The sequence below is a fragment of the Monodon monoceros genome, unplaced genomic scaffold (genome assembly GCF_005190385.1).
Source record: "Monodon monoceros isolate NGI ecotype Baffin Bay Population unplaced genomic scaffold, NGI_Narwhal_1 Super_Scaffold_13, whole genome shotgun sequence".
NCBI lineage: Eukaryota > Metazoa > Chordata > Mammalia > Artiodactyla > Monodontidae > Monodon > Monodon monoceros.
In genome coordinates, this window is record NW_021703769.1 from 57,182,854 (window position 1) to 57,206,145 (window position 23,292).

At 46.7% G+C, this 23,292-nt stretch overlaps 1 protein-coding gene and 1 non-coding gene across 2 annotated transcripts in view; both read right to left on the reverse strand.

The window, feature by feature from the left end:
• Window positions 1-9,075, reverse strand: part of TEKT5 (tektin 5) — a 38,908-nt gene extending 29,833 nt beyond the window's left edge. Inside the window, exons 1-3 of the mRNA XM_029222068.1 lie at window positions 8,422-9,075; window positions 5,460-5,543; window positions 4,737-4,807 (exon numbers count right to left, since the gene is read on the reverse strand). Of these exons, the coding sequence (XP_029077901.1) occupies window positions 4,737-4,807; window positions 5,460-5,543; window positions 8,422-8,997 (731 nt within the window). The 5' untranslated portion in view covers window positions 8,998-9,075. The remainder of the gene's footprint in view (window positions 1-4,736; window positions 4,808-5,459; window positions 5,544-8,421) is intronic.
• Window positions 9,076-18,919: 9,844 nt separating this feature from the next.
• TRNAE-UUC lies at window positions 18,920-18,991 on the reverse strand. The gene has a single exon. It is a non-coding gene; the product is annotated as a tRNA-Glu (tRNA).
• Window positions 18,992-23,292: the final 4,301 nt, after the last annotated feature.

Consider the following 23,292-nt stretch of genomic DNA (forward strand, 5'->3'; position numbering starts at 1 on the left):
AGTCATGGACTGGGCAGGGTCAAGGATTGGGTGGAGTCAGGGAGTGGATGGAGTCATGGACTGGGCAGGGTCAGGAATTGGGTAGATTCAGGGACTGGGCAGAGTCATGGCCTGGGCAGGGTCAAGGAGTGGGCGGAGTCAGGGAGTGGGTGGAGTCTGGGACTGAGCCAGGTGAGGAGAACACAATGGGGTGGGGCCAGGACTTGAGCCTGAAGGACTGGTATCTTGGCTGAGAAGTTTAGACTTAAATGTCACTGGGTGCCAAGACTCCAGACATTGGAGACCCACTTTCATGATTCTTGCCATATTCCCAAAGTACCTGTACTATTATTTACCTGCTAATTTTCTTTTTTCAATCATAAATAAATAAAATACATAAATAAATGTATTTCTAATTCAAAAAGAGTCATGTACCACAATGCTCATTGCAGCTCTATTTACAATAATCAGGACATGGAAGCAACCTAAGTGTCCACTGACAGGTGAATGGATAAAGAAGATATGGCACATATATACAATGGAATATTACTCAAACATAAAAAGAAACAAAATTGAGTTATTTGTAGTGAGGTAGATGGACCTAGAGTCTGTCATACAGAGTGAAGCAAGTCAGAAAGAGAAAAACAAATACCGTATGCTAACACATATATATGGAATCTAAAAAAAAATGGTTCTGAAGAACCTAGGGACAAGACAGGAATAAAGACACAGACGTAGAGAATGGACTTGAGGACATGGGGAGGGGGAAGGGTAAGCTGGGACGAAGTGAGAGAGTGGTATGGACATATATACACTACCAAATGTAAAATAGCTAGTGGGAAGCAGCCACATAGCACAGGGAGATCAGCTCAGTGCTTTGTGACCACCTAGAGGGGTGAGATAGGGAGGGTGGGAGGGAGGGAGATGCAAGAGGGAGGAGATATGGGGATATATGTATATGTATGGCTGATTCACTTTGTTATAAAGCAGAAACTAACACACCATTGTAAAGCAATTATACTCCAATAAAGATGTTTAAAAAATAAATAAATAAATGTATTTCAAAAGGAAAAATCTACATCACTGTCTTTAAAAGAAAACCAGTAACTGTTTCCAAACCTAAATGCAAAGTAAACACTAACAGAATGCTAGCTAGAATCTGTTGTCTCCAGTAGGTTCTAAGCCTGAAACTTTTTCTGTTTCTTTTTTGGTTGAAAAAAGGAAATTAAAGACGCATAAGCATTGATTGGGAGTTTTGCCTTGATGTCTTTTTTTTTTAATTTATTATTTTTAAAAAATTTTTATTGGAGTGTAGATGATTTACAATGTTGTATTAGTTTCTGCTATACAGCAAAGTGAATCAGTTACACATATAGATATATCCACTCTTTTTAAAATTCCTTTCCCATATAGGTCATTACAGAGTATTGAGAAGAGTTCCCTGTGCTATACAGTAGGTCTTTACTAGTTATCTAGTTTATATATAGCACTGTGTATATGTCAGTCCCAATCTCCCAATTTATCCCTCCTTCCGTTTCCCCCCTGGTAACCATAAGTTTGTTTTTCATCTGTGACTCTATTTCTGTTTTGTAAATAAGTTCATTTGTACCATTTATTTATTTATTTATTATTATTAGGCTCTGGTTTTTCTCTTACTTTCTTTTTATAAAATTTAAAAATTTTTAAATTTATTTTATTTTTGGCTGCATTGGGTCTTCATTGTTATGCACGAGCTTTCTCTAGTTGCGGCGAGTGGGGGCTACTCTTCGTTGCGGTGTGCAGGCTTCTCATTGCAGGGGCTTCTCTTGTTGCAGAGCATGGGCTATAGGCATGGGGTTTCCATAGTTGTGGCACGCAGGCTCAGTAGTTGTGGCGCTTGGGCTTAGTTGTTCTGCGGCATGTGGGATCTTCCCGGACCAGGGCTCGAATCCGTGTCCCTTGCATTGGCATCTCCCTTCCTCTCCCTGTCTCTGTCCCTCTGTCTCTCTCATCTTTATCTCCTTCTGCCTCCTCTTGCTTGGTTTCTCTCTGTCTCGGGGCCTCAGTGTATGTCTCTCTCTACCTCTCCCCTGCCTGTCTCTATCTTTCTGCCACGTTCTTTTTCTGCTAGGGATACTGAAAGCTGGTGAGAGGTTTCAAACAGGCTAGGAACAAAGAAATTAAATCCTCATGCTGGGTCTGCACCCATCAGGATGCACAGAGGGTCATGTTGGAGCAAGGAGAGCCATCCTGGGGCCCTTATGGCCTTTGGAATTGGCAGAGCCATGGGGAAATGGGACCCCATCCTGCCTCATGAGGTGGAGTGTGAAGAAAGACCAGAATGTAGAAGAGAAACGTGCCAGAGCATCAGAGGGGAACCTGGGGGCCTCAGAATCCCAGGTCAGCTGGTCCAGCCTCCTGGCCCTGGCTAATGAGGCCTGGGGAGGGAGACGACGGCCCCATCTCCCCCAGATGGAGAGCCTGGCCAGTGCCAAGACTCGCCCTGCTGTCAGCCCACAAGGAAAAGCCTGAGCCTGGCTCCTGCCCAGTCAGGAAAGCCTTTTCTGCTTTGCTGGGGCACCTGGCGAGGTGAGGACACAGCTCTGAGCAGATGCAGGCCTCAGGCCTCACCTAGAAAACCATGAGTCAACAGCCCATCCCCTGTCCGGGGCCAGGGCGGCCACCCTAGCAGGTCATCGGCAGAGCTTCCCCAAGGGCAAGGTCACACTGAGTTCTGCCCTGTTGATGAGGTTCTGGCCACTTCCAGGTTAATTAGGCTGCCCCCGCAGCAAGAGCTTCCTCCCTGCAAGATGACAGGTGTCCTCTGAAAAGGGGCCGCCGCCCAAGGTCAAAGGGCCTCTCTCCAGGGTGACTGGGCCTCTGGTCCTGGCAAAGAGGAGAGTCCCTTCCACCCACTCTCATCCCCTCCCCACCCACACTGCCTCCACTGCTTTCCTCCCAGCCTCTCCTCCTCTCTTTTCCTCTTTCTCTGTGTCTGTCCCTTTCCATCTCTTCATCTCTCTCACCTCTTGATTTCGCTCTCTGTCTGGCATGTCTGTGAAACTCTCTGTCCCTCTGTCTCTCTACTTATCTCTCTCTGTTTATGGCTTCGGGTCTTTCTCTTTCTGTCTCTTTTTCCCTCTGACATCAGAGCTCACTGTGTCTCTCATTCTGTGTCTCCCAATTGATGAGGCCGTCTTGATCTTTCTACTTTTCCTGCACAAGCAGCGCTCCACCCACCCCAGTTTCAAGATTTCCCTTCTGGGGTCCAGCTCCCCAATTTCAAGTGTGGGCTTTTGTTCACTCTTCCGGCTCAAACTGTCCCATTTCCCAAACCTCAGCCCTCCCGTCACTCTAACACCAAGTTTTGTCACAGCCCCACATCAACCACAGATGGAAAACCATGCTCTTTTGCCAAAAAATAGGTGACTGTAAACATAGGGCAAGAAAAATACAATAAAGGCATTTGCTTGCCCAAAGAGCTCCCTTTGTTAAAACGTTCCTGTTTAAGTACAAGTATCGAAGGGTTTTTTTAAGTGGATTAATGTATAGACGAATATTAGGCAAACATAGTCCAAGTGGTAGGTCGGAATGTCAGAAGTCAAGACAGAGGCACGTAATGATGGAACTCAACCGTGCTTTCATCCATTCAACTGTCACCTCAGTCACTGCTGCATTTGCATCTCATTTCCACTTTTCTCCACCTCTGATGTCTCCCTGGGTTTTCCCAACTCATCTGCCCCTGACCACACTCTTAGATCTGCAGGCAGCTTTTCAACACTGTCCTGGATGCTCTTTATTTTCTTTTTACAGGATAATTCTCTCCTACCTCTGCCACCCATTCTTACAGCCTCAGTGGAGTTGAGGGGCTGCTCTGTGTGTGTGTGTGTGTGTGTGTGTGTGTGTGTGGTAGGGGCGACTGCTGTTTCTGGGGAAGAACAAACCAGGGCACCAAGCTCCCGGAGCCTATCTGCAAGCTTCCTTACCCCTTAGCATCCCGTGCAAGCTGCCTACGTCCTCCACACAGCGGGAAGGGGCAGCCCTGGCCAGGTTGCCAGCCTGTCTTGTTAGCTATATCTGAGTAAACAAGAAGGAGAAACCAGCAGAGCAGCCTGCCTGCAAGTGTTAAAGACAAGTGCCCAGCTCAAGGGCCAGGCGGGAAGGCTGCTGCCTCCGGGCGAGCTGGGTGCCAAGGGCTCATCTATGGGTCCCAAGCCCGGTAAAACTCAAGCCTCCCTTTAATTATGGGGGAGCCTCCTGCCTTGTCATGATACCAGTTACATAATCTTCCAAGAACAAAAAGCTGATTCCTTTGAAGACTAAAAGGAACAGTGGCTCAAGGTGTCCACCAGCTCCCCTCTGGAGAGGCCCGGGCCCCTCACCTTGATGCCCAATGCCACCCCCTCTCTGCCATGTCCCAAAGTTCAGGACTCGCATGGGGAAGCCACAGGCTAAGAGGAGCCTCAGTGAGGCCAATTTCTTTTGCCAAGGCTCTCACTGCAAACAAGAACCACCAATGCTGTGTTGACTCATGAAAATCAAGTGCGCATCTCAGTAACATCATATTGGTAGACTGAGATCAGCCATGGTGGTAGCACTTACCTCGCTGAAACTGACAAATGCGACAGACCAGGACTTTTTTCTTTTCCTGGAGAGCTGGTTGTTAAAAGCTTACCAGCACACCACTGATCGAAAGAACCACCTGGAGACGCGGGACCCCTGAAACCTGGGAGACCCAAAACAAAACTCCAAGAAAAGGGAGAGTAAGCAGCTCTTACCGCATCTGGATGTCAATCCTCTGAGCTAGTTTTCTCATCTGTTCTTGGCAACATTTTAGCAAATCTACTTCCTGCAATGAAAGATGTCAGAAAGAGTGAGGCCCCTTAGAAACTCACAGCCTCCTGCCTCCCAGGCCAGTGTTCCACCCCTCACCTCTCACTGCCCACCCTCCATCCCACAAGGTGAAATGTCAGGGTGGGGGTCCATTTTCTGCCTCCACCAGCATGATCCCCGGGCCAGGCACCTGAGGGTCGACTGTGGAAGCTGCACATTCTTTGCCCTACCGTCCTTTCTTTTTATATACTTCCAGAGTAAAAGAAAATGCAGCACCTACTATGCACCAAGGGTTCATTCATAGACCCTTTATTTATCATAAAATATGATACATTCATATTTTATCATTGAATTAAATAATACATATGAAGTGATACAGTGTGTGGCATATAACAGGTGCTCAACAAACACTGGCTGTTACTTTTGTTATTTATTGGTATTACTATTATGATGCCCATTTTGGAGAGGAAAAGACTGAGGGTCAAATGACCTCCTTCCTCACTGTTTCTAAATTGCAACCTAGGCCCCCATCCACGCTTTCTGAGCCCTAATTTTGCATGCGGTGGCACATGTGTCTTCTGCTCCTGACAGGCAGCTCAGAAACCTCTCTGACCAGCTGGCCTTCCCTCCTCCCTCAGGGGGCTGGCCAGACCCAGGGGGCATCTTACCCGGATAAGATTTTTCTCCACATTGTCATGGACCAAGTCAATCCCGATCCTTTTCTCTCGCTGGTACAGACACTCCAGGGCCACCTGTAGGGGGTGAAGGGAATCATGTATTCTCCCTGCAGCTGTATGTAGACCGTGAGCAGAATTGACTCACATCTACCTTTGCCGTGGTCTGTTTCATTCCTGGGAAACCTGGATGCTTCATGTGGCCCCATCACTGTGCGTTTGGGTGGGCTTCTGCATCCCCTTCTCCATCAGTGAGGGCTGTGGGATGCTGAGATGGTAGATGGGTGCAAAATCGGTGCACATCTCAAGCTGGCCATGCTGGTTAAGTCAGTTTGACAAATGTAAAGCGCTTAGAATACTGTCAATAAGAATTACCTGTGAATATATATGAACACCCTTTTTGGAGATCTCTAAATGGGGGAAGAGCTTTGGAAAGTGACATAGGCCAAGTGAGATCCAGGCAACCCTGCCACATGGACCTTATAACCGTCATGGGGACATGAACAGAGCAGAACAGAAGCCAGGGGAGTGGCTGCTCGGTGGAGCTCCTGCAGCAGCAGACTGTCAAAGAACTGTGATGGGTCACTGGCCTGTGATGTCACGAAGAGCAGCGGCAGTGAGAAGGAGGCAGGGGAGCACGGCATCCGGTGTTGGGATGCAAATGTATCTGGGAACTCAGAAAGGAGGGCGAGCACTTGATGCCACAAGAATTTACTGCCCCCTTCTCTGTGTCACACTGGGGACACTGCAGTGAACTAAACAGTCCCTGCTCTTATGGAGTTCTAACAGAAGAGAGAGAACACACACAAATGAACATAGAAAGAAACTCAATCGTTTCTGACTGTGATAAGGGCTGTGATGAAAATAGGGAGTTGTGGGTGGGTGGGGAATAACCAGCAGGGTGGTCAGGGAGGACTTCTCTAAGGAGGTGGCAGACCGAGACCTGAATTATGAGAAGCAGCAGAAATGAATGGGAATAATGCACCAGGAAGAGGGAACAGCCAGTGCAAAGGCCCTGGGGTAGGAGGAGCAGCAGACAGGAAGCCATTGGGCCTGTGACAAGGAACTCAGATGTTAACTAGGATGCATTAGGAAGCCATTGAGGGGGTTTTAGCGGAGAGGTGCAGAGATCTAGTTTAATATTTAAAACCATCCCTCTGGCTGCTGTCTGGAAAATGCATTGGAGGGGCTAGAGGTCAGGAGGCCAGGAAGGAGGCCGTCACCATTGTCCATTGAGAGGCACCTGGAATGAGGTGGTAACCTTGGAGTTGGAGACAAGTGGATGGAAGTGAGATGCCTCTGGTCCCTGTGCCCCCTTGTGGCTGTCGCAGGGGGCCACGTGATGGGGCAGAGCTGGGCTTTCCAGACAGGCTGGGGGAGTGAGGAGAGAGTCGGGGAGAGGGGAGGAGCGCTAGATTTCAGATTCTGCTTTGGGTCTCTGAGCAGCAGCCCTGCCCACTGTCCTTCCAGGGGGGAACATGGGGGCATAGGGAAACAGTAGGGACCCCCATCCCATAGTGGTCAGAACCTGTGCCTTGCCTCCAGGGGAAACATGGAGGTAGGGCCTCTCCTACAGAAGCCCCCACGCCAGACACAGAGCAGGCGCGGCTGCAGGAGGTTTGCAGGCAGGGGTTCTGCATTCGCACACACTCCAGGGAGCAGCAGAACATCATCTCGTGTGGCCACAATGATCTCCCACAGCAAAGGCAGATAATACCAGTTCCTCACCCAGTGTCCACTCCAGGACCCAGTGAAAAATGCTCACTTACCCAGACTCCTTTGCACCCAGGGAGCCCATGTGAGTTCTGGCAAATGGGCTAAAAATGGACTCACATAATGGACCTTCTGGAAAATTGATATTCCCTGATAAAAAGGGACAGACACAGTTGGCATTTTGCCCCTTCCCTACCCCATCCTCCTGCCTCTACTGAGAATTTCCAAATGCTCCTGGCAAGCGGGAGTTTGCAATATGAGATCTGAAACGTCCTTGAAAGTAGTAGGACAAAAGCCCCGTGTTAAGGATGGCCAAGCAGATAGGAGGCTGGGTCCCTTCTGGTATCACGTGGAGGGTGCAGCATCCTCCTCTCTTTTCCTCTGGAATTCTCATAACAGAAAATGAAATTCCTATTTGGCTGAGCTGCTGTACTCAGATAGCTGTTTACATGCAGCCTAAAGCTATCCTAACTGCTCCAGGATATGGCTGGAGACTGGGAAACCAAAGTGTGGAGGATGTCCACATTCAGTTATTTATTCAACAAATACTTCTTGAGTGCCTGCTGTGTGCCACACACAGTGCCAGGATGGGAAGACATTCAGAACATTGGTCTAGATGACAGGCAGTCAGCACAGACACGGCTCATTGAGGACCAGCATAGACATACTGGTCCCCCACAGCTGAACAGCAGTCCTTGGTGAAAAAGCGGACAAATCCCTGCCCTCATGGTGCCTATATTCTAGTGTGTAGAGCAAAACAAGAAGTACATTGTACAGTATGTTAGCAGGTCTTAAGGGCTACAGAGAAAAATAGAGCAGTTATTTGAAACACATCTTCTAAAGACCATCACATACACTAACACACAGGCTTGTGATGCCTTTATGAAATCCCTGTGATTTTGATGTAACTCCAAGGAGAAAAGGAAATTCCATTCAGTCTGAGGAACCCTGATTGGACTGGGATTATTGTCAATTGACTAAGTTTTATATATATATATATATATATATAATTTATATAATATATAATAAAATTATATAATTATATAAAATTATATAATCTATAATAAAAGTTATATATTTTATATAATTTTAGCTTAAAGCTGATTATAGATGATGATACAGCTCAAACTGAGCTGCACGGCGCCCATCACCTTGATCTTCGCTCAAGGAGAGTGTGGGGGGCTGCATTGCAGGCGTGGTATCCCAGCGGCCGTCAGGCCCCCCCTCCTCACCCCACACCCACCTGCAGTGGACAGTTCAGTTCCTCGGCCGCGCACTCCAGCCGCCTCTTGACTTCATCCAGGCTGTGGTTCTCGTTCAGAAGCCTCTCCAGCTCATAGCTCAGCTCCGACTTCCAGAAGCCGATGTCCGACAGCCTCTGGCCCAGGTTCCGGCAGGTCCCCTCCTGCATCTGGCGCGTCAGCTGGTCCTTGTTCTGCATGAGCCGCATGGAGTCGCCCATCAGTTGGCTGGCCCACAGCCGCGAGGCCTCGGCCGTGTGTATCTGCAGCTGGTTGGACTGGTCCCAGTCATGGGGCCTGTAGCGACAGAAGAGCGCTGAGCGGACGGCCGGCAGGGTGGTGGGCGGCCGCAGGGCGCTGCGGCACGTGGCTCCCTCGTCCAGGCAGGTCTGGGTGTTGGAGACCTTGTAGAAGAGGCTGGGTCTCCATGAGTTCAGGTAGCGGTATCCAGGCAGGTAACAGGGCTGGTAACACCCCTGGCTCACCGGGGCTGGCGCAACCGGGGGCAGCGTGCTGATGCCACAGGCTTTCTTGGGGCCACAGTAACTGGCAGTCTGAGTGGTTCCAAGAAACTCCATCTTCCACCATCAGCTCCGCTAGGGCAAAACTGTGCCTAAGGGGGCCAAGGCACCACAGGAAGGGGAAGAGGCTTCTCTGAGGGATGGGCAGAACCTCTATGACTCGACACTGTTGTCATAAAGCCTGGGGGGGTGGGGCCTCACTGGGACCCCTGCTCACTTGCCCCAGCTGGGGCCATAGCATCACAATCAAAACACAGACCAGTGCTTCCCTGGTGGCGCAGTGGTTGAGAGTCCGCCTGCCCATGCAGGGGACACGGGTTCGTGTCCCGGTCCGGGAGAATTCCACATGCTGCGGAGCGGCTGGGCCCGTGAGCCATGGCCGCTGAGCCTGCGCGTCCGGAGCCTGTACTCCGTGGAGGCAGGGGCCGCGGCAGTGACAGGCCCGCGAACCGCAAAAAGAAAAAATTCTTTGCCAAAAATTTTCGGAGAGCTCGGGGTTTTTTGGGGGGCCTGAGCCACCTGTCTCCTTGCATGGCCCTGCAATAAACCGTTCTCTGCTCCAAACTCCAGCGTTTTGGTTTGTTTGGCCTCACTGTGCATGGGGCACACAAGCTTGTGCTAACAGGTGTGGAGAGTAGGGGAGAGGCTTGATCAGATCTGCAGATCACTGCCTTGGCCTCCACTCCAACCCGCTTACGAAATGTCAGTCTCTGAGTCAGTGACAGCGGTTGAGGGGCTCCCATGGCCAGGAAGGTTGCATGTGAGGAAATCTGCTCAGTGTTCTCCGGGCAGAAGAGGCCTTTCCCTCGAGTGGAATCCCAGCTCCATCCCCTCTCCCAGCCTGGAAAATGCCCAGGATTGTGCCTCCCTCGGACGCTGTGAGAATCAAGTAAACGCAGAACAAGGTACTTAGCACCTAGTGGGTGATCAACAGTTGTTATTGGTGTTACTATTATTATTAGACTACACTTTGCCACATCATTTCATGTAATCCTTTTGCTCACGCCTGGAGGTGGCGTTATTCGAGCCCTCATTTTACAGGGGGGCAAACTGAGGCTCAGAGAGGTGCATTTGTTTGCCCAAGGGCACACAGCTAGTCTTGGGAAATGACTCAGGTAGTGCCACTTCCCCTGAGGATAAGGAGAGCCAGATAAAAGCCGTAGATGTGCTTTGCAGTGGGGCTGGCAGGGAGCTCAGAGAACATCTCAGTGAAGTCGAGTTTCTATTTTTCTGCCAACATTTTATTATAAAGTTTTTTTAAATGCAGTGGTTTTAAAACACTCTAATATGGAAGGTTGTCTTCAGATAAACTCTTGCACAGAAGCAGGGCACGTGACACAGAGCCCTAAGGTGCTCTGGCTGGAGGGAGCCAGAGGTGGAGGGGGTCCCTTCCCCCAAGTCCTTAGGGCTCCACAGAGCACAGTGGGAAGACCGTGATTCAGCCCACCCCCCTCCCCATTTCACAAGAGAAGAGGCACGAAGGTTACCTACCAGGAAGTGGAAAAGCCAGACTCCATGTCCACGTTTTCTAAAGTCACACTAATTACCTAGAGAAACGCTATGATTGTTATCATCAAAAAGCGTTCTGTTAAATTTGGAATCATGTAACTAGACTTACTGTGATCACTTTGTAATGCAGACAAATATTGAATTATTAGGTTGTACACCTGAAACTAATATAACGTTATATACCAATGTTTCCTCAGAAAAAAGAAACTGGAATCATGCCGTAGGTGAGTGTGGTGTATTGGTTTCCTATGGCTGCTGTCACAAATCACCACAAAGTTAACGACTTGACACTACACAGGTGTATTCTCTTACAGCTCTCGAGGTCAGAATTCCAAAATGAGCCTCAAGGGGCTCAAATCAAGGTGGGAGGGGGGCTGGTTCCTTCTGGAGGTTCCGGAAAGAATCCGATTCCTTGCCCTTTCCAGCTTCCAGAAGCTGCCTGCATCCTTTGGCTTGTGACCTCTCCCCGCATCTTCAAAGCCAGCAGCTAGCATCTTCTCTCCCCCTCCCCCAACCCTCCTGCTTCCTTCTTACAGGACCCTTCTAATCACATCAGACCCACCCAGATAATCCATGGTAATCTCCCCATTGGAGATCCTTAACTTAGTCACACCTGCAAAGGCCCCTTTACCATGTAAGGTAACATATCCACAGGTTCCTGGCATTAGAATACGGACGTCTCGGGTGGGGGGGGGCTATTATTCTGTCCACCACAGTGAGCAATGTAAAAGAATACCGGGTGATAAGAAAGGCAAACAAAAGTACCATGCTGTGGATTGTCCAAATGTGAAGACCCAGGGTTAAGGGGGTGAATCAGAGCATCTCCTGAACCATTGCTTTTCCCAAGGTCTTGTTTATTTATGATGCATTTGTTTTAAGTTCTAAAAACAATACTGTGTGTGTCTCACCTGGACTCTAGTCCCCATCTAGTCCTTTCAATCTGCTCCTCTCACACGTGAATGTGTCTACTCACCTGAGGATTGGGTTAAAATGCATATTCTGATTGAGTAGAGCTGGGGGCAGGGCTGGAGGTGCTGCATTTCCTACAAGCTCCCAGGTGAGGCTGGTCCACAGACCACACCTGGGGTAGTGGGGTCCTGAAACAAGTCCTATGAGGGAAAGGACCTTATTTGCTTTTGCTCATATTTGTATCCACAGCACTTAGAATAATACCTGGAGTATAGTAGGTGCACAATTTGGGTTTGTTAAATGAATAAAAAAATGGATGGACAGATGGATAGGTAGATGGGTGTATGGCTAGGTGCGTAGATGGATGGATGGATGGATAGATGAAGTGACAGAATTTCAGATGCCATTAAATGAGAAAGGTAGATTCAAAACAGTTGGCCATGGTTCAACCAAAACTCAGCAAAAAGGAATAGTAAAACCTGACAGCTCAGTCCAAAAGACTCAAGGAATCACCTTCTAAAAGTTTAGAAAGTGAAAACACTCAAATACTTTGTGTGTGACTGTTAGGGAACTCCTGAGCAGTGACTTCCAAAGCATGGGGCAGTGGAGTTTTTAGGGTTCATCCATGGTGAAGCAGGTGTCCGTACTTCATTCCCTTTCATGGCTGAATACTATCCCAATCACATGTCTAGACCACATTTCGTTTAGCCATTCATCCGTTGATGAACATTTGGGTTGTTTCCACTTTTTGGCTATTATGAATAATATTGCTGTGAACATTTCTGTACAAGTTTTTGTGTGGACATAAGTTTTCAATTTTCTTGAATAGTTACCAAAGAGTGGAATTGCTCGGCCCTATGGTAATTCTGTTTTGATTACTGTTGAGTTTTAATAAAATGTAAATCAGCACATTTTATTACTTAGTTTTAAAATAAATATTGTATTATCCATAGAAGTTGATTCAAGGAACTCTCAACTACACAGTCAGCCACCACACACACAGGCTGGGCCACACATGTTTGGTTGGACAGTAAGTTCCTAACACCTGGGAATTGTTGACTCTCTCTTTGGGCTCAGTTAGTGTCTCCAAGCCCTTGGGGTGCTTTGCACCCCTGCATCCAGACAGTAGACTTAGCACACACAAGGTTAGCCGTGATGGGAAAATGAAACCGGAACATGGACTGCTTCCATTCTGTCATTCTATGTGACACTGGGAGTTTTTATTTGTGTCTAGGATGTAAAGCAGTGAAACAGAGTGTGACCTGCAAGGTGTAATATTTTTGTTTGGAACGTGGACGTTTTAGTTCATGCATGAAATCTTTTACTGAACTCAGTATCTTTAAAATTGAAATGTAATCTTTGTATCTGTCAACTGTATCAAAACTAAGAAAGTAACCAGGAATATAATTATTACTGGGAATATTATTGTATAGAGGAAGAAGGTGTTAAAAAAAATTGTCTACTCTGGGTGTTGAATATACTACACACGTCACTGGTTAGAGATCCCTCATCCACCACTAAAAGATGTTTTTTTCAATCTCTTGTAAAAGAGATTCTTTCAATCTCTTTCCGGCCGATGGAAAACTCATTCAATTTCTGAAATCCCTACGGGAAGTGGACTAGGAGAGGCTGTGGAGATGGGGGAGAGGGGACCCGACTGACCCCAGAAATGGGGTTCGCAATCCTCCACCCCAGCTCCGCCTCCCGATCATTGGGGACCCCTGGCCCAGCATTGCATTAACTCTATTTTTTTTTTTTTGCGGTACGCAGGCCTCTCACTGTTGTGGCCTCTCCCGTTGCGGAGCACAGGCTCCGGACGCGCAGGCTCAGCGGCCATGGCTCACGGGCCCAGCCGCTCTGCGGCATGTGGGATCTTCCCGGACCGGGGCACGAACCCGTGTCCCCCGTATCGGCAGGCGGACTCTCAACCACTGCGCCACCAGGGAAGCCCTTACTAACTCTATTTCATTGCCATCTCTGCCTGCAGCTGCAGCATTGAGATGGCTGCCTGACTTTTTTTAGAAGTTGGGGGTAGGAGTTTATTAATTAATTAATTAATTTTTTCTGTGTTGGGTCTTCGTTTCTGTGAGAGGGCTTTCTCTAGTTGCAGCCAGCGGGGGACCAGTCTTCATCGCGGTGCGGGGGCCTCTCACTATCGCAGCCTCTCTTGTTGGCGGAGCACAGGCTCCAGACGCGCAGGCTCAGTAGTTGTGTGGCTGCCTGACTTTCACAGGCTGTGAAGGGACAGCTCCACGTCTGTGAATTTAATGTGAAATCCATCCGCCTGCAGAAGAAAGGCCTGGAGAGACTGTCTTAGGTGAAGGCTGGAGCAGCGCTGTCCAGTGATAGAACTTTCTGCAGCGATCGACTCAACAAGTCAGCAAGCGTTCCTTGGGCGCCCCCTGCAGGTATATAGGAATCTGTCACTTGTCCTTCCCCGTAGCCAAAATCTGTGACTGGAGGTGACTCCAAAGCAGTGCTTAGAAAACTGGAAAAATAGGGTCACACACAGGAAAGAGAGAAAAAAATCCAGGAAGAAGCTGCTTTCAATTCAACATCCGTGTCAGTTTGTATCATTCAAAAACTGAAGTTATATTCTACAATATAGGTTTTTTTTTTCACTTTGTATTTCGGAAGATATCTTTTTGGTGCTTAGAGCACTGGCCCTGGCTGGTGTCCAACGACTCAGCAATCTTTCTGGAAATCTACCTGCGGATACACACATACATGTGTGCTAAAACACACGTATATGTGCTCACTGCTGCATTGATTGTAGCAGGGAAAATGTGCAGCTAACCAAATGGCCCTCAGTACAGGATGGCTAAATAAAATATACGACACCTATTCTATGGAGAACTCTGCAGCATAAAAATAAGTTAGGCCTGTATTTGCCGATATGAAAAGATTTCTGAGGTATCAATGTAAGTGAGGAAAGCAAGATATAGAAGAGTATATACCCTATGGTACCACCTGAGCAGATATGTAGGTAATTGTATATGAACAAACACTTCTGGAAAGATACACAGGAACCAGTGCCTGAGTGATTACCTTTGGACAAGGACAGGAGTGGAACAGAGGCACAGGGGGAGACTTTTATTTTTTGATTAAGCCTTCCATACTGCTATATATACACAGTCGACCCTGGAACAACGTGGGGGGCAGGGGCGCCGACCCTCAACATGGCCGAAAATCTGAGTATAATTTATAGTCGGCCCCCCTTATCCACCATTCCACATCTCAACCAACTGTAGATTGTGTAGAAATGTTATATTTATTATTGAAAAAAATCCAGGTATAAGTGGACATGTGCAGTTCAAACCCATGTTGTTCAAGGGTCAACTGTAATTTTTCTTAGTATATATGTAATATATGCAATATATATAGTATAAGTAGCATACTATATATGTAATATATTCACATATATAACCTGATAGGACATCTACTTCCCGCCAAGATTGGGTAATAGGGATTAGCTGTACCCTCCCATCTGAAACTACTCAAAATATATGAAATGATGATTTTCAAGACACTGGACATCAGGCATGAAGGACAGTCCTCCCTGTGAGATGGGAAACAAATGAGGTGAGTCCTCCAACCACCACAGCTCACTGCCTGGACAGAGTTTCCAGGCCATGGTGCAGGGAGGGGGACTGTCTCCAGTTAAGGAAGCCGGGCAGGTGGGACACCAATGCGTCTAGACCCTGAAGGACAGAGCTCGAAGGAGGAGGGAGCTGCCCAGAGAGAGCTCTGTAGACTTGCAGATGGTTCCCTTGGTGTCCAGCAGAGAAGGATCAGTGCACACCTGTGAGGAAATGACCCCGGGCTGGGGAAGAACCACCCCAAAGCATCAGAGGGAACAATCCCAGAGCTCCCCCAGGCTGGGAATAGTTCCCCATCCCACCAACCACAGTAGATTTCATCATCCATGCAGCATCAAGTCAAATTCGCCTAAGTATTAGGGCAAAATTAGTCCCAGACTCATTACCTCTCTGGTCCTGCCTAATAAAGCTTAAAAGCAGAACCCCAAAGACTAAATTGTTTTCAGTCTGTTTGCTGGTGTCCCAGAAAGAAATCGAGAATATTTGTAAAAATACAAACATTTTCAGCACTCAGTAGGGTAAAATTCACAATATCTGGCATCCAATAAAAAATTGGATCGCAATTGAAAAAACTGCAAAGAAGGAGGAAACTAAGACCCATAATGGGGGGTGGGGGTGGGGGTGGATCAATCTAATGAACCCAAGCCAGAAGTGATACAGATAATAGAATTAGCAGACAAGAACATTGAAAAACTTATGACAACTACATCAGCGTGTTCAAGAAGACAGAGGAAAAATTGGCCACATTAAGTGGAGACTTGGAGGATATTAAAAAACAAAACAAAATACCTGAATTGAACTTCTGGAGAGGAAAAGCACAATGTCTGAGATGAAAAATGTGCAAGATGAGATTAAAGGTATGTTTTAGTCGACCAAGGCTGCCATACAAAATACCATAAACTGACACAAAATAAGTACCAGAAATTTATGTCTCACAGTTCTGGAAGCTGAAAGTCCAAGATTGGGGCCAGCACGGTCGGGTTCTGGTGAGGTCTCTATAGTTGGCTTAAGACAGCCGCCTTCTCACTCACTGTGTTCCCACACGGCCTTTCCTTGTGTGGAGAGAGAGCAAGCTAAGTGTCTCCTCTTATAAAGACTAATCCCATCATGAGGACTCCCTCTCCTCTCCATGACCTCATCACCTCCCAAAGGCCCACCTTCCAATACCATCACATTGGGGGTTAGGGCTTCAACATATGAATTGGGGTGTGCAGAGTGGGGCAACACAAACATTCAGTCTATAATAAGGCAGATTAAATACTGCAGAAGAAAAGATTAGTGAAGTTGAAGAGAGAGCAACAGAGACTACCCAAAATGAAACAGAGAAAAAAAAAAAAGACCGAGAAACAGAACTATAGAATAGTGCTGAGAGAAATCTAGAAGGACCTAAATAGAGAGATAAATCATGTGTGTGGACTAGGAGACTCAATATTGTTAAGAGGTCAGTTCTTCCCAAACTTAAGGTTAGATTCAATGCAAATCCAACCAAAATCCCAGCAGGCTTTTTGGGGTAGAAATTATTTAACTGATTCTAAAATTCAAATGGAAATTCAAAGGACCTAAATAGCCAAAACAACTTTGAAAAGAAAAACAAAGTTGGAGGATTTGAGGTCTCTGACTTCAAGACTTACTATAAAGCTACAGTATGGTATTGGCACAAAGACAGACAAAGATCTTATTCTGAATAAAGAATTCAGAAATATATCCACATATTCATGCTCAGTTGACTTTCAGCAAAGGTACAAATTTAATTGTGTGGAGAAAAAATAGTATTTTCAACAAAAGATGCCAGAACAATTGGAGATATATATATATATATATATATATATACACATATCTATATCTATATCTATATATCTCAACCCATACCTTGCACTATATACAAAAATTACATACAAAAAAATGAACTCCAAATGAGTCATAGACCTAAATTTAAGGTCTAAAACTATAAAAATTCTAGAAAGAAACATGGTAGAAAATATTTGTGACCTTGTGTAAGGCAGATTTCTTAGGTATGTTTTCTAAAACACAATACGTAAAAGAAAAAATTTGATAAACTGGACCTCATCAAAATTAAGAACAGCTCTTCAAAAGACATTCGTAAGGGAATTTTCTATCTCAAGCCACAGACTAGGAGAAATATTTGCCAGACATATAACTGATAAGGAACCTGTATCCAGAACATATACAGTATTCTCAAAACTCAATACTTAAGCAGCCAAAATTTTTTTAAACGGGCTGAAAATTTGAACACTTTGGCAAAGAAGATATGCCGATGGCAAATGAACACCTGAAAAGATGGCAACATAATTTCTCACTAGGGAAATGCAAATTAAAACCACAATAAGATGCCACTATACACCTATTAGAATGCCAAAAACCCAAAAGACGGGTTACACTCGCTGTTGACAAGAATATGGGGCAACTAAAATGCTCAGACACTGCAGGTGGGGATGGACAGCCACTCTGGAGAACACTTCACCAGTTTCCTACCATCCCACTCCTAGGCGTTTACTCCAGACAAATGACAGTGTGTGTCATTATGAAGTCTTATACAACAATGCTCACAGCAGCTTTATTTGTAACACCCGCAGGCTGGAAGCAATCCAAATGTCCATCTACAGGTAAATGGATTAACAAGCTGTGGTGTACTCGTACAATGAAATACTTCACCGAAGCCAGAAAAAATGAACTTCACGCACTCAACAACGTGGATGAACCTGAAATAAACATGCTGAAAGAAGCCAGCTGAAAAGGAGCACACACCATACGATTCCACTGATAAAAATTCTAGAAAATCCACACTCATCTATGGAGGCAGGAAACAGGGCAGTGACTGCCGGCAGGGATCAGGGGCAGGTTTGCAAAGGTCATGAGGAAACTTTGGGGGATGATCTGTGTGTTCACTATCTTGATTGCGGTGATGGTTTCACAGGTACAGTATATATAAGTCAAAACTTATCAACTGTACGCTTTAAATATGTGCAGTCTGTTTATCAGTTGTCCATCAATAAAGCTGTTTGTTTAAGAAATTAACAATTGCTAACACCTATATACTGCACAAATGTGTGAGGAATTTTCAAAAAACTTGTTTTACTCATATTAACTTATTTAATCCTTCCAACAATAATCCTCTGAGGGAGTCGATATTATCGTTGCCATTTTACAGGGGAGGAAACTAAGGCATGAAGAAAAGATTTGAAAGCTGGTAAATGGGGAGCTGGAATTTGAACGCAGACGGCTAGCATTCAAAAATCCACGTTCTTAACCAGCAAACCAGTCAACTTCTCCATATATAATGGATCTGAACCTTACTTTTCGACTCAGTTATATATCAAGCGCCTGCAGTGTATTCGACTCAGTTATATATCAAGTGCCTGTATACACTGCAGGCGCTTGATATATAACTGATATTAGATATCTAATATCTTCGTTAGATATTTTTGCTGGATCCAAGGGAAGAGGTGGAAATTCTCTACTCCAGAACTTAAATTTTTTTCCACGTCCTGACTTTGGTCATAGATGGGGTAGGAGTGCCACCTGGTGGTACATTGCGGAGCTGCATGCATCTCCTGGGCATTTCACAGGGTAGCGTTTTCACCACCTGTAGTGTGTTTAAGATGCTCCAGTCCTGCTAGATCACCATCTAAATTCTTAACCTGTTTGACCCAGGTGCTAGTCTTGTTTCATTCACTAACCTGCTCTGTGATTAGGGACAATTTTCTCTCTCTAGGCCTCAGTTCCCTCATCTGTAAACAAGGGTGCAGGATCTCACCTCTGCAACTCTCACCTACAACCCCAAGTTTACTTAAATACAACTGTGTATTGGACCTTTGCTCTGTACTTGGTGCTTTGCATGAATATGAATGAAATTATTTTATCCCCACAGCAACATCATTGGACAATTGCTCTTTTTTTTTTTTTTTTTTTTTGGCCGTGCCTCGCGACTTGTGGGCTCTTAGTTCCCTGACCAGGGATCGAACCTGGGCCACGGCATTGAAAGTGCCGTGTCCTAACCACTGGACCGTCAGGGAATTCCAGGTGCGGAAATTGCTCTTATTATCCCCATTTTACAGATGAACAGGCTGAGGCTGGAGACCAGAAGGGACGTGCCCAGTGTTATTCAGCTCATTAGAGTCAGGATTTAAACACATGTCATCTGACTTCAGAACACGAGCTGTAAACTCCTGTGTCATCTGCCCTCACCCATCTCACCCATCCCAACCATGGAAGTCTGTAGTGCCATCGCTAGAAACCCTGAGGAGTTTTTTAAACATGCTGTGATACTATGATTTATAATAAGAAACATATATTTGGTCTTTTTTCCCATGTCTGGCACAGAGCTCCTAAAATCCTTGGAATTTCCTAAGGGCGGAGAGCAATAAAGGTGTCTCTTGTTATGTTAATTGACCTCACTTAAGAATGGGGGCTTGTTGCCAGGGGAACCAACCTAGCGATTGGAAGGTTGGAACTTTTAGTCCCACCTCCCCAGCTTGGGGCTGAACCAATCGCTGATGACTTAATCGTGACGGGGTAATGAAGCCTCCATTAAAAGGAAAGGTTTTGGTGAAAACTTGGAGATTTGGGGAGAGAGGTGCCCCTGGAGAGGGCTTGGACTCTCTGAGCTCTTTCCTCATGCCTTACCCTGTGCATCTCTTCCATCTGGCTGTTCCTGAGTTATATTCTTTTAGGATAAACCGGTATCTAGTAAGTAAAATATTTCTCTGATTTTCTGTGAGCTACTCTAGCAAATTAATTGAATCCAAAGCGGGAGGAGGTCATGGGTATCTCTGACTTATAGTCAGTCAGTCAGTCAGAAGCACAGGTAACAACCTGGGCTTGCAACTGGCATCGTGGGGAGGAGGGCAGTCTTGTAAGATTGAGCCCTTAACCTGTGGAATCTGATGCTAACTCCAATAGCATCAAAATTGTTGAATTGTAGGACACCCATCTGGTGTCCAGGGCATTTTTCGTTGGCATGGGGAACCCCCCACACACACCTCCTACCCACATTGGAAACTGGGTTCAGAACCTCTTTATAGGCCCAGGCCCCACGCACGAGTTTCTGATTTAATTGACGTGGAGGAGGAGAACCGGCGCATAAAATACCCCAGGTGATTATAATGTGTAGCCAGGTTGAGAAACCCTGCTGTCGAAAGAATATACCCAGTGTCCCACCAGTCTCAGTGCAGATTTAAGCTCTAATAATTTCAGAAGTATAAACAAATTTTGTTTCTAGAGCAGTTTTAGGTGTACAGAAAAAAAGCTTTCAGAAAGTTCAGAGAGTTCTGATATATTGCCCCCACCCCGTTGCCCCCATTATTATTAACATCTTGCACTGGTGTGGTATATTTGTTGTCATTGGTGAACCAATATTGATACATTATTATTAACTAAAGTCCATAGTTTAAGTTAGGGTTCACTGTTAATGTTGTACCTTCTATGAGATTTGATAAATGCATAATGTAATGTCCTGTGGCCACCATTACAGTATCCCACAGAATAGTTCTACTGCCCTGAAGTCCCCTGTGCTTTTCATCCCTCCCACTCCTAACCCCTCCCCCAAATCCTGGCAATCAGTAATCTTTTCACTGTCTCTGGTTTTACAAACTTTTTTTTTTTGGGGTACGCAGGCCTCTCGCTGTTGTGGCCTCTCCCGTTGCGGAGCACAGGCTCTGGACGTGCAGGCTCAGCGGCCATGGCTCACGGGCCCAGCCGCTCCGCGGCATGTGGGATCTTCCCGTACCGGGGCACGAACCAGTGTCCCCTGCATCGGCAGGTGGACTCTCAACCACTGCGTCACCAGGGAAGCCCCCACAAACTTATTTTTTTAATCATTTAAAATTTTAGCTATTTGAATCTACAACAACACGTTTTTCAACTTTAATTTTGTTGTTTCTTTTTGGCCGTGCCACACAGCTTGCAGGAACTCAGTTCCCCGAACAGGGATTGAACCCAGGTCCTGGCAGTGAGAGCCCAGAATCCTAACTACTCGGCCACCAGGGAGCTCCCTAAATTTTCATTTTGTTGTTTTAGTCATCATGGCCATCTACCATAAGAGGGACTGAAATAAAAAATTTAAAGTCTATTGTTTCAAACTCAGGAAGCGAAATGAATGTAAGGGAAATGTAAACTTTCAAATGCCGGTTTTTGTAAGTTTGTTCATGCTTCAAAAGTTCCTAAAGGAGAAAACTGGGCTCAGACTTTTGGAACACGCTGTACTCGAGAAAGGAGAACCAGTTGCTTCCACAGGCCAGGAACAGCATCTGTGAGAAGATGGTGCTCAGATGTCTCTCACGGGGGACTGGGTAATGGCCGGGGGACTGGGTAATGGCCGGGGGACTGGGTAATGGCCGGACAGGCAAGGGCTGGGGGAGGGGTGGGCAGCGGGGACATTCCTGGCAGAATGACCTCTGTGAGCAACAGAGTAATGGGCTGGGGTCCCCGGGGAAGTGCCAGCTGTTCAGTGGTTAGGGCCCAGCCTTCACACTGGCCCAGGGCAAGAAATGAGCCTGGACGGGGATATATGTTTATGTATAGCTGATTCCCTTTGTTATACAGCAGGAACTAGCACACTGTTGTAAATCAATTATACTCCAATAAAGATGTTTAAGAAAAAAAAAAAGAAAAGAAAGAAATGAGCCTGGAGTGGTCAGATGGTCACCAAGGCCACTGAAAACCATGCGAAGATTGGATGTTAGCCTGTGGGCCATAGGGAGCCATTGAAGGTTTAAGAGCAGCAGAGTGACACCATGTGATCTGCATGGGGAAAGGTCAGGAGCAGAGAAACCCTGTGAGAAACTACAGGGGACAGTCCAGGGCCCACTCCCTATGCCTCTCTGGGTATGACCATGGAACTCAATCTTGCCAGGGGAAAGTGAGCAAATAGGTGTCACATCTGGGGGGACGCATTTAAGCAGCAGCGTACAATTCACACTCTCCACCTTTGAAGCCTTGTGTTCAGATGGCTGCAACGTAAGATGACAGTGCCTCTGCCTGTATCCCTGAGCTACAGTGAGCAGGGGCCTCTGCCGACGAAGCTGTATATGAACAGGGGCGAAAAATAAACCTTGCTGCCTTGAGCCTGTGCAGCCTGGGGGATGTTTGTCTGACAGCATAGCCTGGCCTGATACAGAAACTATTGCAGGCCCAGGAGGACAAAGGCCTGAGCCAAGGCAGTAGGAATGATGGAAGTTGTGGCCTGGGACTTGTATATCGCCACCCCAAACACAGTGGTTTAAAGCAGTGTTTATTTAGCTCATGAATCTTTGGGTTAGCTGGGTGGCTCTTGTGGACTCGGCTGGACTCACTCATACGTCTGTTGTCATCTGTGGGTCTGCAGCTCTTGGTCCTGTGTGTCTCAGGGTCAGTGGTTTGGGATGGCCTTGGCTGGGACCACTGGGGGGGGGGGGTGCTCGGCTCATCTCCATGTCTTACCTTTATCAGGCTAGGCCAGAGATATCCTCACAGCCATGGCAGAGGGGCAGGAGAGGGAAGTGAAAACAGGCAAGGGCTTTTATGAGGTTTTTCTTAGATCCCATTTGCTAACATCTCATTAGCAAAGTAAGTCACATGCCTGAGCCCAGAGTCAAGGGTAGAACAGAATGTACTGCAAAGCTAGATAGCAAAGGGCACAGATAAAGAGGGGGGCGAAGAATCAAGCCACTTGTGCAGCCAGGCCACCACAGCCCCCACTGGGGAAGCTACAGGACATGATGATTGGCTGTAAAGGGAGATACCACGGTGGCCGCCAACACTTACCCCCATCTCTGTACCCGCCCGCCACTCCACCCATCAAGACATGGTGTCGGTTTCCCCACCCCTTGAACCTGGGCTGCTCTTGTGACTTGCTCTGACCGACAGAATGTGAGAGAGTGACCCTGTGCCAGTTCTCAGCCGTGCCCAGCTGCAATGGAAAGATGCTCAGGCTGGACCACTGAATGACGAGAGGCCACATGGTGGGGAGAGGTCATGTGGAGGGAAATCCAGGCAGACACAAATGAGAATCTTAGATTTTCTAGTCAACTCCTGCCTGAATGAAGCCACATGAGTGATCCTGGATAAAACCAGAGGAGTCATGAGAAATAATAAACCATTGTTGTCTTAACTACTAGGTATTGGGGTAATTTGTTACACAGCAATTGATAACTGATACAGGGGAGATGGAAACAACTAAGCAAGGCTGGTGCTCAGATTGATGACTGGAGTTCTTCGGCAGTGGCGGTGTCAATCTCTGAGATGAGAACTCCAGAGACAGGAACTGGTTTGAGGAGAAAGTTGTGGACATGAGTTTTATGTTCATAGGACAGCAGTGCAGTAAAATCCAATAAGCATC